The following is a 15,094-nucleotide window of genomic DNA, read 5'->3' on the forward strand; positions in this document are numbered from 1 at the left end:
CCTGGTATTCAACTATTCTCTTGTATTTAAAAGATACTGTACACACCATTTCAGATAGCATTAAGTAACTCAGAGATTTCAAGGCCAAAAGGGACCATTCTGCTAATCTTGTCTGACTTCCTGTAAAACACAGATCATACAATTTCCCCAAAATAATTCCTAGAGCAGATCTTTTAGAAAAACATCCAAACAATTTAAAAATGGTCAGTGACGGAGAATCCACCACAGCACTTGGTAAATTGTTCCAATGGTTAATTACTCTCTCTCATTGCTAAAAATGTATGACTTATTTCCATTCTGAATTTGTATAGCTTCAACTTCCAGCCATTACACGTTAGACCTTTCTCTGCCAGACTGAAGAGCTTATTATTAAATATTTGTGTCCCATATAGGTATTTATAGACTGTGATGAAGTCACCTCTTAACCTTCTCTTTGTTAGACTAAACAGATTGAGCTCTTTGAGTCTATCATTACAGGGCATGTTTTCTAATCCTTTAATCATTCTCATGGCTCTTCTCTGAACTCTCTAATTTTATCAACATCTTTCCTGAACTGTGGACACCAGAATCAGACACTGTATTCCAACAGTTCCAGAGTGGCTGTGTTAGACCCAACAAAGAAAACAACAGAACCCCACTGGTCATCACCTACAGTCCCCAACTAAAATCTCTCCAACACATCTACAACCTATCCTAGCAGATGATCCATCTCTCGCTCAGGCAGTGGGTGACAGACGCATCCTAGCTGACAGACAGCCCCCCAACCTGAAGCAAATACTCACCAGCAATCATACACCCTACAAAAAGTCCTATCCCTGCAACAAACCCCGTTGTCAGCTCTACCCACACATCAACTCTAGTGACAACATCACTGGTCCTAACCATATCAATCACACCATAAGGGGCTCATTCACCTGTACATCCACTAATGTTATATATGCCAGCATGTGCCAGCAATGCCCCTCTGCAATGTACATTGGCCAAACTGGACTATCACTACGCAAAAGGATAAATGGACACAAATCAGACATAAAAAATAACAACATCCATAAGCCAGTGGGAGAACACTTCAATCTCCCAGGGCACACTGTTACTGACCTGAAAGTTGCTGTACTTCTCCAAAAAAACTCCAAAAACAGATTTCAAAGAGAAACTGATGAGTTAGAAATGATCTGCAAACTTGACACATTCAAACTGGGTTTAAACAGAGATTTGGAATGGCTCTCATTACAAGAGGTAATTGCTTTGCTCACCCATTCTCACCTCCTACTCAATGACTGTCATTAGCCCTCAAGTACCAGGCTTTCATCCACCTCCCCCATTGTTCTCTATAGTTCCAGAGGGGTAGCCCTGTTAGTCTGTATACAGCAAAGACAACGAGAGTTCTATGAGATACCTCTGTGTTACCTATTTTTGTATTACTGCATCTGAAGAAGAGAGCTAGCCTCTCGAAAGCTTATGTCTTCAAATATTAAATCTGTTTGTCTTTAAAGTGCCACAGAACTCTCATCATTGTTCTCTATGCACTTGTATATCTATGTTTCCTATTTACTGTATCATTCTACCTCTGCATCTGATGAAGTGAGCTGAGTCTCATGAAAGCTTATGCCTACAAAAATTAAATTTGTTAGTCTTTAAAGTGCCACAGAACTCTCGTTGTATTCCAACAGTAGCTGCACCAGTGCCAAATACAGCAGTAAAATAACTTCAGTACTCCTACTTGAAATTCCAGTTTATGCATCCAGGCATCGCATTAGCCTTTTTGAGGCTCATGTTCAGCTGATTATTTGCCATTGTACCCACATCTTTTTCAGAGTTACTGCTTCCCAAGATGGAGTCGCCATACTGTATGTGTAGCCTGCATTCTTTGTTCCTAGTTATAAATTTACATTAAGCTGTAGTAAAATTCATACTGTTTGCTTGTGCCCAGCTTGCATCCTGAGCCCCTCAGAGTTTGCAAGGGACATCCAGTTTTAGGGATCCTGAGTGCCTGTCCGAGCACAGGGCTACACTGCAATAAGACAGAAACTAGACTTTTATCCATTTTTGCCTTTGCAAACGCTAAAGAAATATAATGTTGGAATTGATTTTAAGCATCAGCTGAGGTTTCAACTCAGATGTCCTGACAATATCAGCTCAGTTTAAAAATGTTAAAAAAAAATCTACTTACATTTTTGCCAGAGATTTTTTGTATAACTCCTACTCAAGCTAACAGCCAGGCCATCTTTCCATTAAATTACATTGTGGTGAAAGAAAGCATGGTACTTACTTATAGTTGTCATCTTCCACAAACTTTTGAAGTTCCTCAATGTAGCGGACAGACTTTAAGTACTTTTGCACATGGTGTAAAGTTAGGAGATGATCTGCAGAGTATATAAACAAAAATAACCATGATAAATCTCTATAACTTCAAAAGTAAAAGCAATTCTTCTTTAGCTTCCTCCAGTTCTTTTGATTTTCTGAATGGAACCAAAAGGAAACCATACACCTCCCCAAAGGAGAAATTGTTTAGGAATAACTATTTTGTTAGACATACGAGAATGCTAAGGATTTTATCAAATAAAGGCTTGGTTGTCATTCAGTCTGTAGATGAGATTCAGCTATTGATCTCTACGAGGACAAGTGGCCAATTTAGTATGTGCTCTCAATTAATAAGGAGAAAAGTGAGGTTAATGTATTAATGAGCAACCTCAGACAGTTTGGTTCAAATATACAGCAAACATTTTGGATTCTTATTTGAAACATAATGGCAAGAAGCATCAGAACAAGATTTCATCCTGAGAGTTCAGAAGTGAGGAATAGGAACCAAAGTAACCTGGCTCCTGTCTTACTTTATATCTCCCTCTCCTGCCCAAGAGAGCACTTCAGCCTTCCACTTGGTAGACCTCTGATGAGCACCAAAAAAAGAGATTACTCACCTTGTGCAATAACTGCAATTCTTTGAGATGTGTCCCTGTGGGTGTTCCAGGTCAGATGCACATGAGTCTCTCAAGTCCTTGATCAGAGATTTTCCATTAGCAGTGTCCATTTGGCCAGCACATGCGCCCTACGCCTCCTTGTGCTGGACATCAAGACTACATAAGAGTGTTTGGGCAAAATGCCCTCAGTTCCTTCTCCACCCGAATGTCCCATAGAGAACAATCCAAAGCAGAGGAGGAGGAGGGCCAATAGTGGACCACCCATAGGGGGACACATCTTCAAGAACAACAATTACTGCACAAGGGGAGTAACCTCTTCTTTTCTGAGTAATATCCTTATGGGTACTCCAACTTCAGGTGACTTCCAAGCAGCATCCCCAGAGGGAGGAGGGATCTTTGGAATTCACTCTAGAAATGAAAACAGTGCTTCAGTACCAAATGCCACATTGGATCCGGCAGCATGGATCATAGTGTAATGTTCAGAAAATGTACATTCTGTTAAGGAACACTGTGGATATTGTTTATGACCTGGTTGAATATGCTATCACCCTTTGGGCGAGGATGAATGCTTGTAGGATCATAAGAAATGAATATACACACAGATATTCATCTTGATAGTTTCTGAGTGGAGATCATGGACCCCTTGGATCTATTTGCAAAGCAGATGAACAGCTTAGATGACTTTCTAAATTGTTTTCTCCTATGTAAGTAGTAAGCCAATGCCCTTCTAACATCCAAGTTATTAGAACTGGTCTTCTGCAGAGGGCTGAGTGGTACTGGAAGAAACACTGGTAGATAAATGGATTGGTTAAGGTGGAACTCTGGTAATACCTTAGGTATGAATCTAGGGTGTGGATGTAAAGAGACTTTGTCCTTGAAGGACACCGTCAAAGGAGGGGGATCTGCCATTAAGGCTCAAATCTCCCCAATCCTATAGGACGATGTGATGGCTACTAAAAAGGCCACCTTCATAGATAAATGCAGCAGAGAACAGGTTACCATTAGTTTGAATGGTGGTCTCATAAGATAACTGAGTACCAGGTTGAAAGTCCCAGGTCAGGATGGGTTCTCTACCGGGGGTAGAGAGTCCCCAAATCCTTAATAGACCTAGACGATATAGGGTGAGCAAATATAGAAAATCCTGCCACTGGATGATGAAAGGCCGGTGGACCTTAACCTCAATTTCTTGATATCCAATAGGTAATCCAGAATGGTAAGAGGCCACTCTAGTTTAACAAGGAGACCTCCAGTGACCTGAAACACAAAAAAGAGTCATTCAAGAAGTGGAAACTAGATCAAAATTACAAAGGATGAATATAAAAAAAAATCACAAGCATGTAGGGACAAAAATCAGAAAGTCCAAGGCACAAAACAAGATAAAACTAGGTAGGGATGCAAAGGGTGATATGAAAGCATTTTACAAATACATAGGAAGCAAAAGACAGAACAGGGACAGGGTAGGCCCATTACTAAATGAGGAGAGAAAGACAACAGAAAACACAACAAGGGCCAAAGTGTTAAATTACTTTTTTGTTTCAGTTTTCACCACAGAAATTAGTAGTGAGTGGATGACTAACATAGTAAACAGTGTAAATGAGATAGGATCTGAAGCAAAAATAGTAAAAGAACAAGACAAAAATTACTTAGACAAGTTAGGACCTGATGAAATACATCCTAGAATACTTAAGGAACTGGCTGAAGAGATCTTTGAGCCATTAGCAATTAACTTTAAGAACTCGTGGAGGACGAGAGATATCAGAGGACTGAAAAAGGTCAAATACAATACCTATCTATAAAAAAGGGGAATGAGGACAACCCAGGGAATTATAGACCAGTCAGTTTAACTTCAGCACCCAAAAAGATAATGGATCACATAATCAAACATTCTATTTGTAAGCACCTAGAAGAAAATAAGGTGATAAGTAACAATCAACATAGATTTGACAGGAACAAATCATGTCAAACCAACCTAATAACCTTCTTGGACAAGGTAACAAGCCTTGTAGACAGAAAAGAAGCAGCAGATGTCGTATATCTTGACTTTAGTAAGGCTTTTGATACTATCTCACATGACTTTTTCATAAACAAACTACTATAAGGTGGGTTCACAAATGGCTGGAAAACTGTACTCAGAGTAGTTATCAATGGTTCACAGTCAAACAGGAAGGGCATATTAAGTGGAGTCCTGCAAGGATTTGTCCTGGGTCCAGTACTATTCAATATCTTCATAAATGATTTGGATGGTGAAACAGAGTGAACACTTATAAATGTGGATGATACCAAGCTGGACGGGTAGCACTTGGTTTGGAGGATAGCATTAGAATTCAAAATGATCTTGACAAACTGGAGAAAGTGTCTGAATTAAATGGGATGAAATTCAATAAGGACAAAATGCACAGTACTCCAACTTAGGAAGGAAAATCAATTGCACAAATATAAAATGGGAAATGACTGCCTAGGAAGGAGTACAGCAAAGAAGGATCTGGGGATTATAATGGATCACAAACTAAATATGAGTCAACAATTTAATGCTGTTGCAAAACAACTGAACATCATTCTGGAAAGTATTAGCAGGAGTGTTGTAAGCAAAAAACAATAAGTAAGACTTGCACTCTACTCAGCACTGTTAAGTCCTCAGCACAGGCGTGCGTATGGGGTGTGCCAGGTGTGCCCAGGCACACCCTAATGTAGGGGTGTCAAACATCCGGCTTGCGAACCTTTTTGATGTGGCCCGCAACGCCATCTCGCTGGAGGGTAGAGCTGCCGCTGAAAGAGTGGAGGGCGAGTGATTTTTCAGCGGATGGCAAGACATAGCGAGTTGCCGCCGAAAAAGAAGGAGCTGCGAGATTTTGCGGCGGAGACTATGACGTGGCGAGAATTCCGCCGGCGGGTAATTCAAATGTGGCCTGCCGGTGGAATTGAGTTTGACACCCCTGATAAAGAACATGAAAAGTCCCTGGGTGCACACCCTAATGAAAAGTGCTGCGCACACCTATGGTCCTCAGCAAGAGTACTGTCTCCAGTTCTAAACATCACACTTCAGGAAAGATGTGGAGAAACTGGAGGAAGTCCATAGGATAGCAACAAAAATTATTAAAGGTGTAGAAAACATGACCTAAAAGGAAAGATTGAAAACATTGGGTTTGTTTACTCTGGAGAAGAGAAGGCTGAGCAGGGACATACCAGTCTCCAAGTATGCAAAGGGTTGCTATTAAGAGGAGAGTGATAATTTGTTCTCTTTACCACTTAAGACAGGACAAGAAGTAATGGTCTTAAATTGTGGCAAGGGAGATTTAGGTTAGATATTAGGAAAAACTTCCTAACTGTAAGGGTAGACAAGCACTGGAACAGATTACCTACAGAAGCTGTGGAATCTCCGCCATTTGAGGGTTTTAAGAATAGGTTAGACAAACACCTGTCAGGGATGGTCTAGTTAAACCTGCCTCAGTGCACAGGAGTAGATAACCTAACAAGGTCCCTTCCCGTCATATTTCTATGATTCTATGATGACTGAAAGTGGCACCAATTCAGGCAGAAGATGGTGACGACAACACCAATGGAAGAATCCCTTCCATTTCTGCAAGCAAATAGTATAGGTTGACCTATTCAGTAACACCTGTTGTACTTCCATAGAGCAGGAGGATTCTAACCCCATGAACCATCAAGGAACCATGCCCTGAGGTGGTGAACTCCTAGGTTGGGGAGAAGCATGCAACCCGCACCCTGAGAGAGGAGATGAGGAGTAGTCAGAAGCTCAAACAGTGATTGGACACATAGGTGAAGCAGGTGAGGGACCAAGCTTGTCTCAGCCAGGTCGGCACTATAAGTATAACTCTAGCCTTGTCTTGTCTGATTTTGTTCACTAGCCTTCATATCAGCAGTGGCAAGGTAATGCATAGAGCAGACTCTTCTTCCAAGATAGAAGAAAGGGGTCTCACAAATGGTGGTGGCCCAGACACCTCTTAAGCAGAAAAGAGGACACTTTGTTCCTGGAGGTGGTGAAAAGAGACACCTCCATCTTGCATTCTCCATCTTTGGAATATGCTGTGGAGAATTTGCAAATCTAGCTCTCATTTGTAGCCCTGGGAGAAGCATCTGCTGTGGTGTTCTGAATACTTGGGAGATAGACCACTAAAATTTGGATCTGATAAGCTATATACCAGTTCCATAGTTTCATGGCTTCAGTGTACAGACAGGGAATCTTGTTCCTCCCCGCTTGTTGAAACAGAATGTGCTGGATACATAGTCTGTCATGACCATGATTGATTTGCCTCTGAAGAGGGGTAAGAAATGAAGGCAGCCCTCAGTTCCAATAGACTCATGTGGAGACTGGTTTCCTGAGTTCCTCTGCCCTGAGCTGTGAAGGCATTGAGGTGAGCTCCCACCCCAACACTGATGCATCTGTTAAATATATTGATAGAGCTGGGCAACAGAAAAGAATGCCTGCATCAATGTTGAGTCGATTTTTCCACCAGTCTAAAGAATTCTTCACTTGTAGAGGAACCACCATCACCCCCTGTCCAAGGTGTGTCTGACTAGAGAATAGGTGATTCTGAGCCAACCCTGGAAGTGGCAGAGATGTACCTTTGCATGATTGGCCACAAAGGTGCAAGCTGCCGCGTATCCTAGGAGTGAAGAAAGTTCCTTATTGTAGTCTGAGGGCTCCCCTGAATTACCTGTGCCAGACTTGACAAAGTTACACATCTGTCTAAGGGAAGTAAGCCTAGGCAGTCAATATTTCCAAAGACATCCTATGAACTGTATCTTCTGTCCAGGGATTAACGAGGATTTTTTTTTCATTTAGCTGAAGATCCAAGTCCTGAAACAGAGCCAGGGCTCTCTGGGTGGAAGATAGCACTGCTCCACAGGAACAACCCTTGAGTTGAGGTACGGGAAGACTAGGATTATTTCTTGTCTCAGGTAAGCAGCCACTACTACCAGTACCTTTGAGAACATCCTTGGGGCACAAGAAAGACTGAAGGGAAGATCTTGGTATTGGAAATGATCCTGGCCTATAGTGAACCATAAGTATTTCCTGTACAGGGGGTATATTGTCATATGTAAATAGGCATCCTATAGGTGGAGAGTTGAAAACTCATCCGCTTCCTCCAGTAAAAGGAATTATAGCTTTCAGAGTCAATTATAGCTTCCTAAACTTTTGAGACTTTATGAACTGTTTAGAAATCTTAGACCCAAATTGGTCTCCACTTTCTGTTCTTTGGCACAAGGAAATACTTTGAGTAAAATCTTTTGCCTTTGTGAGGTGGCAGGAGAGGCTCTACTGCTCTTAACTGAAGGAGAGATTTCTCTTTTTGTCTCAGTGAAAGCTTGCGAGGGGTCCCTGAAGAGGGATGGGGAAGGGGAGGTGGAAGGGAGGGAGGAATGTAAAAGGGATGGCATAGCCCAATATTATAACCTCTATGACCCATGCTTCAGTAGTGATCTGCTTCCAAGCACATTGGAAATGGGAAAGTGGGAGTGGTAGGCAAACGTGTGCAGCTCTAAAACCAGAGGTGTAGAAGGATTTGAATGCTTGACTGACATGTCAAAACCGCTGTGCTGAAGATACTAGGTGGTTGTGGAGGGCGGGTGAGCAGCTCTCTTTCTCTGGATTTAGGTCTTTCCCTGGGGGGTTTGGTAGATCTGTAGAATCCAGAGAACTGAGCACGACGTAATCTCTGGGCAGTCTGTGACCTACTAAATCCTTTCTTATTTGTAGGTGTATGAATGCCCAGGGATTGTAAAGCAGCACAACAGACCTTCAGTGTGTGCAAGGACTCATCCGCGGACTTCATCAAAAGCTTAAGACCATTGAAGGTGAGGTCCTCAACAGCATTCTGGACTTCTCTTGGACAACCCGAGATAGCGCCATGATGCCTGGCAGCAATGTCAGCAGCTTCCAAGGCTGCTTGAAGAGCGGTTCTGGTCAATAACTGGCCCTCTGAGATGATAGACTGGAATTGTTCCCTATGTTCCACTGGCAGTTGTTCAATAAAGGCAATTGTAGTTTGCAAAATTATATTTGCCCATGATTGCCTAATAGTTTGCAATCCTGAATTATAGGGTTGCTGATGAGTAGGATTTCCATCCAAAAAAGTCCAGTATCTTTTGGCCTTCATCATAGTTGGAGAAGTGCTGCTTACTCCACTCATTTATCACATCCATCACCACAGAGTTAGGTGGAGGGTGGGAGTACAAAACATCAGAGTCCTTAGGGGGATCATAATATTTCTTATTTGCCTATTTTCATGTTTGCAGAACAGTAGCAGGGGGTTTCCACACAGTCTTAGCTGGATCCCGCAGTGCCTCAATAATGGGTACCGCCACCTTAGAGAGAGTTGCTCACTGCAAAATATCCAACAATTTATGCTGGGTCCCCTTGACCTCCGAGAGAAATTTGAAGAGCATCAATTACTCTCTTTATGAGATCTTGCCAAAAACTGTCAGCCATGGCACGTGGCAGAGGTATAACCCCTTCATCTGGAGATGAGGGTGAAATAGATTTGAGGCGTGGTTTCTATACACAATCTGGCCTCCTGCTCCTTAAATGTCTCCTCCTAGGGGTAAGGGGGGGGATGTTTGGAAAGAAGAGGAGTATATGAATCTAGCCTCCTTATGAGAGAATACCAGAGGTCGGGTAAATGCTGCCAATAAGCAGACCAGGGGTCCCAGTATGTCCATTGGGAAGGGGAGGGGAGGCATTTAAGAATGGGGATCGTGGAGTGCAGGGTTGGTTCCACCATCCTTGTTGACGAGTACAATCTTCCCTGTGACCGTCAAAGCATAAGTTACTGAGAGGATGTGTCAGAGAACCCTGAACAAAAAGAGAAGAGACTTACTGGAGGTCTTCTTCATCCTCCTCAATATTGTTAAATGGAGGAGCAGCCACAGAAAAGGGTAGAGAGAGTTCTGCGGTACCAGAGGACAGTGGTGGTCTTGGTATTGAGAGTTGCTTGATTCCATGAGGAGTAGGGACTTCAGTTCGTCCATTACAGACAAGTCATTAGTGTATCTGAAATCTTGTGGTACCAAGTAGGGGGACTGGTACCGATGTGGTAGCCAAAGATGCAGTAGCCAAAACAGACAGTACTGTCGATGGAGGTGGGAGGGAAGGTGCCAATGCAGGTGAAGTGGTGTCCAGTGCCATTGCTTGGTCAGTACCAAGGGTGCTGAATGATTAGCTACTGATGGCAGAATCTCAGTGCAGTTTCAGACCATCTCATGGAACAACCAATGTATATTCATTGCCAACCAAATGCAGAAAAAGTCTTGGGAGCAAAATCAGGACCTGTACATGATCTTCATTGACTTAACAAAGACCTCTGACTCAGTTTTATCATGAAACCCTGTGGAAGGTGCTGGCCAGATTTGGTTGTCCTCGAAAATTTATAGAGGTCCTAAGGCTTCTTTATGATCAAATAACTGCTACCGTTGTTTGTAATGATTTGGAGACAGACCCTTTGTCATCAAAACCAGGATTAAATAAGGTGTGTTATTGCTCCAACCCTGTTCTCCATCTATTTAGCAGTCATTCTGGTCCTACTTAAAGACCATCTCCCCACTGGAGTTGACATTCAATATAGAATGGATGGGCAGCTTTTTAATCTTCGATGTCTCCGCTCAAAGTCTAAAACCCTCAGAGTGTCCATTATTGATCTTCAGTATGCTGATGATTGTGCTATTCTTGTGCATACTGAGAATGACCTTCATTCCACACTGGATTTTTTTTCAGAAGCCTACCACAGCCTAGGACTTTCACTTAATACCGAAAAGACTAAAGTGCTCTATCAGCCTGCCTCTGGTCTTGCACAGATCCACCACAAATTATTGTCAACGGACAGACTTTAGAGACAGTCAAGCATTTCTGTTATCATGGTAGCCAGTTGTCTCAAAATGCAGAAATTGACAGTGAGATTCAGCATAGGATCCAATGTGCAAGTGCTTCCTTCGGGAAATTGCTCTAAGATGTTTTCACAGATCATGACCTACAGGAGGATACCAAGATTCAAGTCTATAATTAGTTGTTCTCCCTACATTCCTGTATGGATGTGAAACCTGGGTGACCTACTAACACCTCCAATGATGCCTCTGGAAGATCCTTCACATCAAGTGGAAAGATCCCTGCACTAATACCAGCATCCTCACTGAAGCCAATGTCACCAGCATTGAAGCAATGATCCTTGTGCACCAACTATGCTGGGCTGGACATTGTGTGCAGATGCTACATTTTCGCCTCCCAAAACAAGCTCTCTCTCAGCTCACCATGATCAGAGATCTTGTGGTGATCAGAGGAAATGCTACAAAGATACACTGAAAGCATATCTTAAGAAAACTGACATGGACATCATAAGCTGGGAGGAGCAAGCCACCAACTGACCTCAGTGGTGCCATATCCTCCATCAGGCAATGGCCCACTTCGAGGGGAAGCGTTCTGCCCTTGAAGCTGAAAAGAGAGAGAGAAGGGAGGAAAAAGAACTTTCTTCCAGCAGGCAGCTGTCCCACTAGGAAAAACAGGGTTACTTACCAGTAACTGTTGTTCTTCGAGATGTGTTGCTCATATCCATTCCAATATAGGTGAGTGCACGCCACTGTGCATGGGTTCCCGGAACCTTTTTCCCCTTAGCAGACCCTGTAGGGTCAGCTTAGGCACCCCCGGAGTACCGTGCTCATGCCGCAGTATATGAGGCACCGCCGACACTACGGCCTCTGAGTCCCTTCTTTCTGCCGACTCCGACAGCGGGGACGGAGGGTGGGTGTGGAATGGATATGAGCAACACACCTCGAAGAACAACATATACTGGTAAGTAACCCTGTTTTCTACTTCGAGTGATTGCTCATTTCCATTCCAATATAGGTGATTAAAAAGCCATACCTTGGAGGTGGGTAGGAGTTATTGGTGAGCTGCCCTCAGCATGGCTCTGTCGAATCTCACGTCCTTTCTCGCCTGCTGCACGATGGCATAGTGGGACGTGAAGGTGTGCACCGACGACCAGGTAGCGGCTTTGCAGACGACCAGGTAGCGGCTTTGCAGATGTTCGTGCTGGAGACCGTGTCTGGTGCCGTGCTGGCGAAGGGCTCGGTGCGGGAGTGAGAGTGAGAACTGCGTCCGCTGGGCAAGGCAGTCCTGGAACGCTGGCGCTTCGAGTGCGCTGCCTCTGGTGACGGGGCCTGTCCTCGGTGCTGCGGGGAGAATAAGCTCGACGAGTCCGACTAGGAGCTGTGAGGGGAGCCTCCACACTCTACCCTCGGTGACAGTGTGGCGGGAGACTTTTCCCCAGCGAGAGGGTCTCGACCAGCTTCCAGGATGACTCAGCGTGGGTTTCCCCCAGGATACCAGCCCTCTCTCCCTCGGCTGAGGGGGGGGAGGGGCACGGAGGAGAGGGCACGGCCATCAGGGCCCGTGCCGCCTGGTAAGCCTCCGGTGTCGACAGCACCTGCAGGGGCGCTCCCCCACCCCCAGGAGTCGGGGGAGGCTCCCTGCACAGAGATGCAGGCTCCGGAGCATGCTCAACGGGCCGTGGCTGGTGCACCTCCGCCCTCGACCACACCTAAGCGAGTGGTGCAGGGGAATGTGAGCTCTCCGCGTGCTGACACCTCTTCGTCTTCGGCACTGGGGATGGTCTGCACCGGGTCGACTCTGGTGCCGGCAGAGCACTCTGCACCAAGGAGACGCTCGGTGTCGAGGTGGATCGCAGCAGCTCGGAAGCCGGTCGGAGCGCCACTTCCATCAGAATAGCCTTCAGCCTAACGTGCTGCTCTTTTTGAGTCCTAGGCTTGGAGGCTTTGCAGATTTTGCATTTCTCCCTCCGATGCTGCTCTCGTGCGATCGTGAGGATCACTGACTGAAAAAGGCTTGCCGCAAGCAGGGCAAGACTTAAAGCCAGGTGCCTACGCCCCTAAAGGCTTCTATTCTAATGCTAACTAAACTTAAACACACTACTTAACGCTGTCTTAACACTTAACTACTGAACAAGAACAACAAAGTTCTATAAGGGGAATGCTACTTGCGAGAGGCAAGAAACGTTCCAGCAACCATCACAGTAAGAAGGAACTGAGGGGCCGTAGAGTCGGCGGTGCCTCATATACCGCGGCATGAGCACAGTACTTCAGGGGGCGCCCTAAGCCGACCCTACGGGGTCTACTAACGGGAAAAACGTTCCGGGAACCTGTGCACAGTGGCGTGCACTCACCTATATTGGAATGGATATGAGCAACCACTCGAAGTAGAATGTCTGTACCTATTGCAACTGTGGTACCAGGATTGGAGTTATGAATCATCTCAGGACACATATGTAAATCCATGGTAGAGATCATTCTTGAATTGAGAGATTGCTGCCACCACCAGAGTACAGAGGCCCCATCAGAGCAGTGACTCTTCAATCTCCAGGACTTTCCGGGCCCACTGGTATCAGAGGAGGAATCCTTCACAAGAGGTCAAGGCTTCGGAGACTGCAGATTTCACAGAGGACATGGAATTTTTTTGGATCTGGCTTCTTAAGATGAGAATCCACACTCCTCTTTTTGGAAACCTTCATTGAACAACCAAACCCTTCCTTTTCTAAGGGGAAGCCTGTCCCAAGTTTGAAGGTGTGCTAGATTTGTTCAGAGACAGATGTACATGGGGGTGTCTCCTGATCTGATGCAAAGTTGGTAGAAGGGAGTGTTCCATCATCAACAGTGTGAGTTTAATCTCCTTGGTCTTCCTGGACCTGGGTATGAGGGCCAGGCAGAATTTGCACTTCTGGTAGATGTGGGATTCCCCCAAGCAATGGACACACTTAAAGTGGCCATTGCTAACAGGTATAGCCTTTCGGTAGGAGAGAGTGTGTTTAAAACGTGGCAAGTCCGGCATGCCCTACCAGAAGAATAAGGCTCCCAGGGGGAAAGGAGAAGAACAAAACAACCCTCTCGCTACTTATCTCTACCTAACTAATACTATGCAGTGTTGTTGTAGCCGTGTTGGTACCAGGATATTAGAGAGAGGGTGAGGTAACAACATTTATTGGACCAACTTCTGTTGGTGAGAGAGACAAGCTTTCAAGCTTACACAGAGTTCTTCAGGTATGAGAAACATAGTCAGAGCGTTACAGCTAAATACAAGATTGTTTAGCATAAGTAGTGAGCACATATTTCAAGGGACCATTCAAAGTGAAATGACCCATTAATACCCCTCCATTCCTAGGGTGGAAAGGAAAAGGGTCATTGTTAGTGGGATACAAATTGTTGTAGTAAGCCATAAATCCAGTGTCTGTTTAGTCCATGTTTTTTAGTGTCTAGCAAAGTTAAGAATTTAAGCTTCCAGGCTCACCTTTTAAAGGAGTTGTTCAGATTTCCTTTGAGAATGAGCACTGAGAGGTCAGATATAGAGTGATAGTTTCGTGAAAAGTGTTCTCGCACAGGTGATATGGTGTTTTTGTCTTCTAGTGATTGACTGGTTTATCACACACACACACTTGTTATTGGGGCATTTAGTACACTGGATGAGGTACACCATATGCGGTAGGCACATGTAGGATACATGAATCTTGAAAGGTGTGTTGTGGGGATACTGATCATTGTAGCAGTGGAGATATGTCTGCAGTTTTGCATCTGCTGTTCTGGCAGGGTCTGGTATAGCTTTGACTTGGTATGTCCTGGTCTGTGGGGAGCTTGTTGCTGCTGCTGAGCTTGGAGAAGGTAGGAGGTTGTTTGAAGCCCAGAAGAGGGGTTCAGGAAAGATTTCTTTCAGGATGTTGTCCCCATCAACTATGTATGGGGATCTGAATATTGCCATACAATCCAGTTATACATGACTAATAAAGTAATACCCAATGCTCTAACCTGAAAGGCTGATAAAATGAGGATGCGTATAAGATTTTATCAATTTGAATAAATCAATCCTAACTATGGAAAGTGAAATAATGTACAGTTCCTATTGACTCTGACATTTCTTTTCAGGCCTCTGACAATCGCAATCCCACCGACACCTAAGACCTATCAATAAAATATTCTCCCTTCTTTTCTTTACATTGTGACTTTTCAACACTCCTGTCCAATACATTCAACTTTGTGAACTATGAAATGAAAATCAGACCCTGACAATGAGAGCATTGGGGCTGGCACAAACAAGCACATAAACATGGCCACTGGCCTCATTTTTTGCACATTCTAAAAGGGCATTTTTGAGCTAATTCTTC

At 44.3% G+C, this 15,094-nt stretch overlaps 1 protein-coding gene across 11 annotated transcripts in view; it reads right to left on the bottom strand.

Moving 5' to 3' along the window:
* The window catches only part of RALGPS1 (Ral GEF with PH domain and SH3 binding motif 1), a 322,505-nt gene that overhangs the window by 77,900 nt on the left and 229,511 nt on the right, over positions 1–15,094 (bottom strand). For all 11 annotated transcript variants that reach the window (XM_067541641.1, XM_067541639.1, XM_067541645.1 and 8 more), the window contains one exon: positions 2,270–2,363. In XM_067541641.1, coding sequence (XP_067397742.1) covers positions 2,270–2,363 — 94 coding nt within the window. The remainder of the gene's footprint in view (positions 1–2,269; positions 2,364–15,094) is intronic.

Source organism: Emydura macquarii, unplaced genomic scaffold (genome assembly GCF_026122565.2).
Source record: "Emydura macquarii macquarii isolate MOO-44397 ecotype Brisbane River unplaced genomic scaffold, CSIRO-AGI_Emac_v2 contig_691, whole genome shotgun sequence".
NCBI lineage: Eukaryota > Metazoa > Chordata > Testudines > Chelidae > Emydura > Emydura macquarii.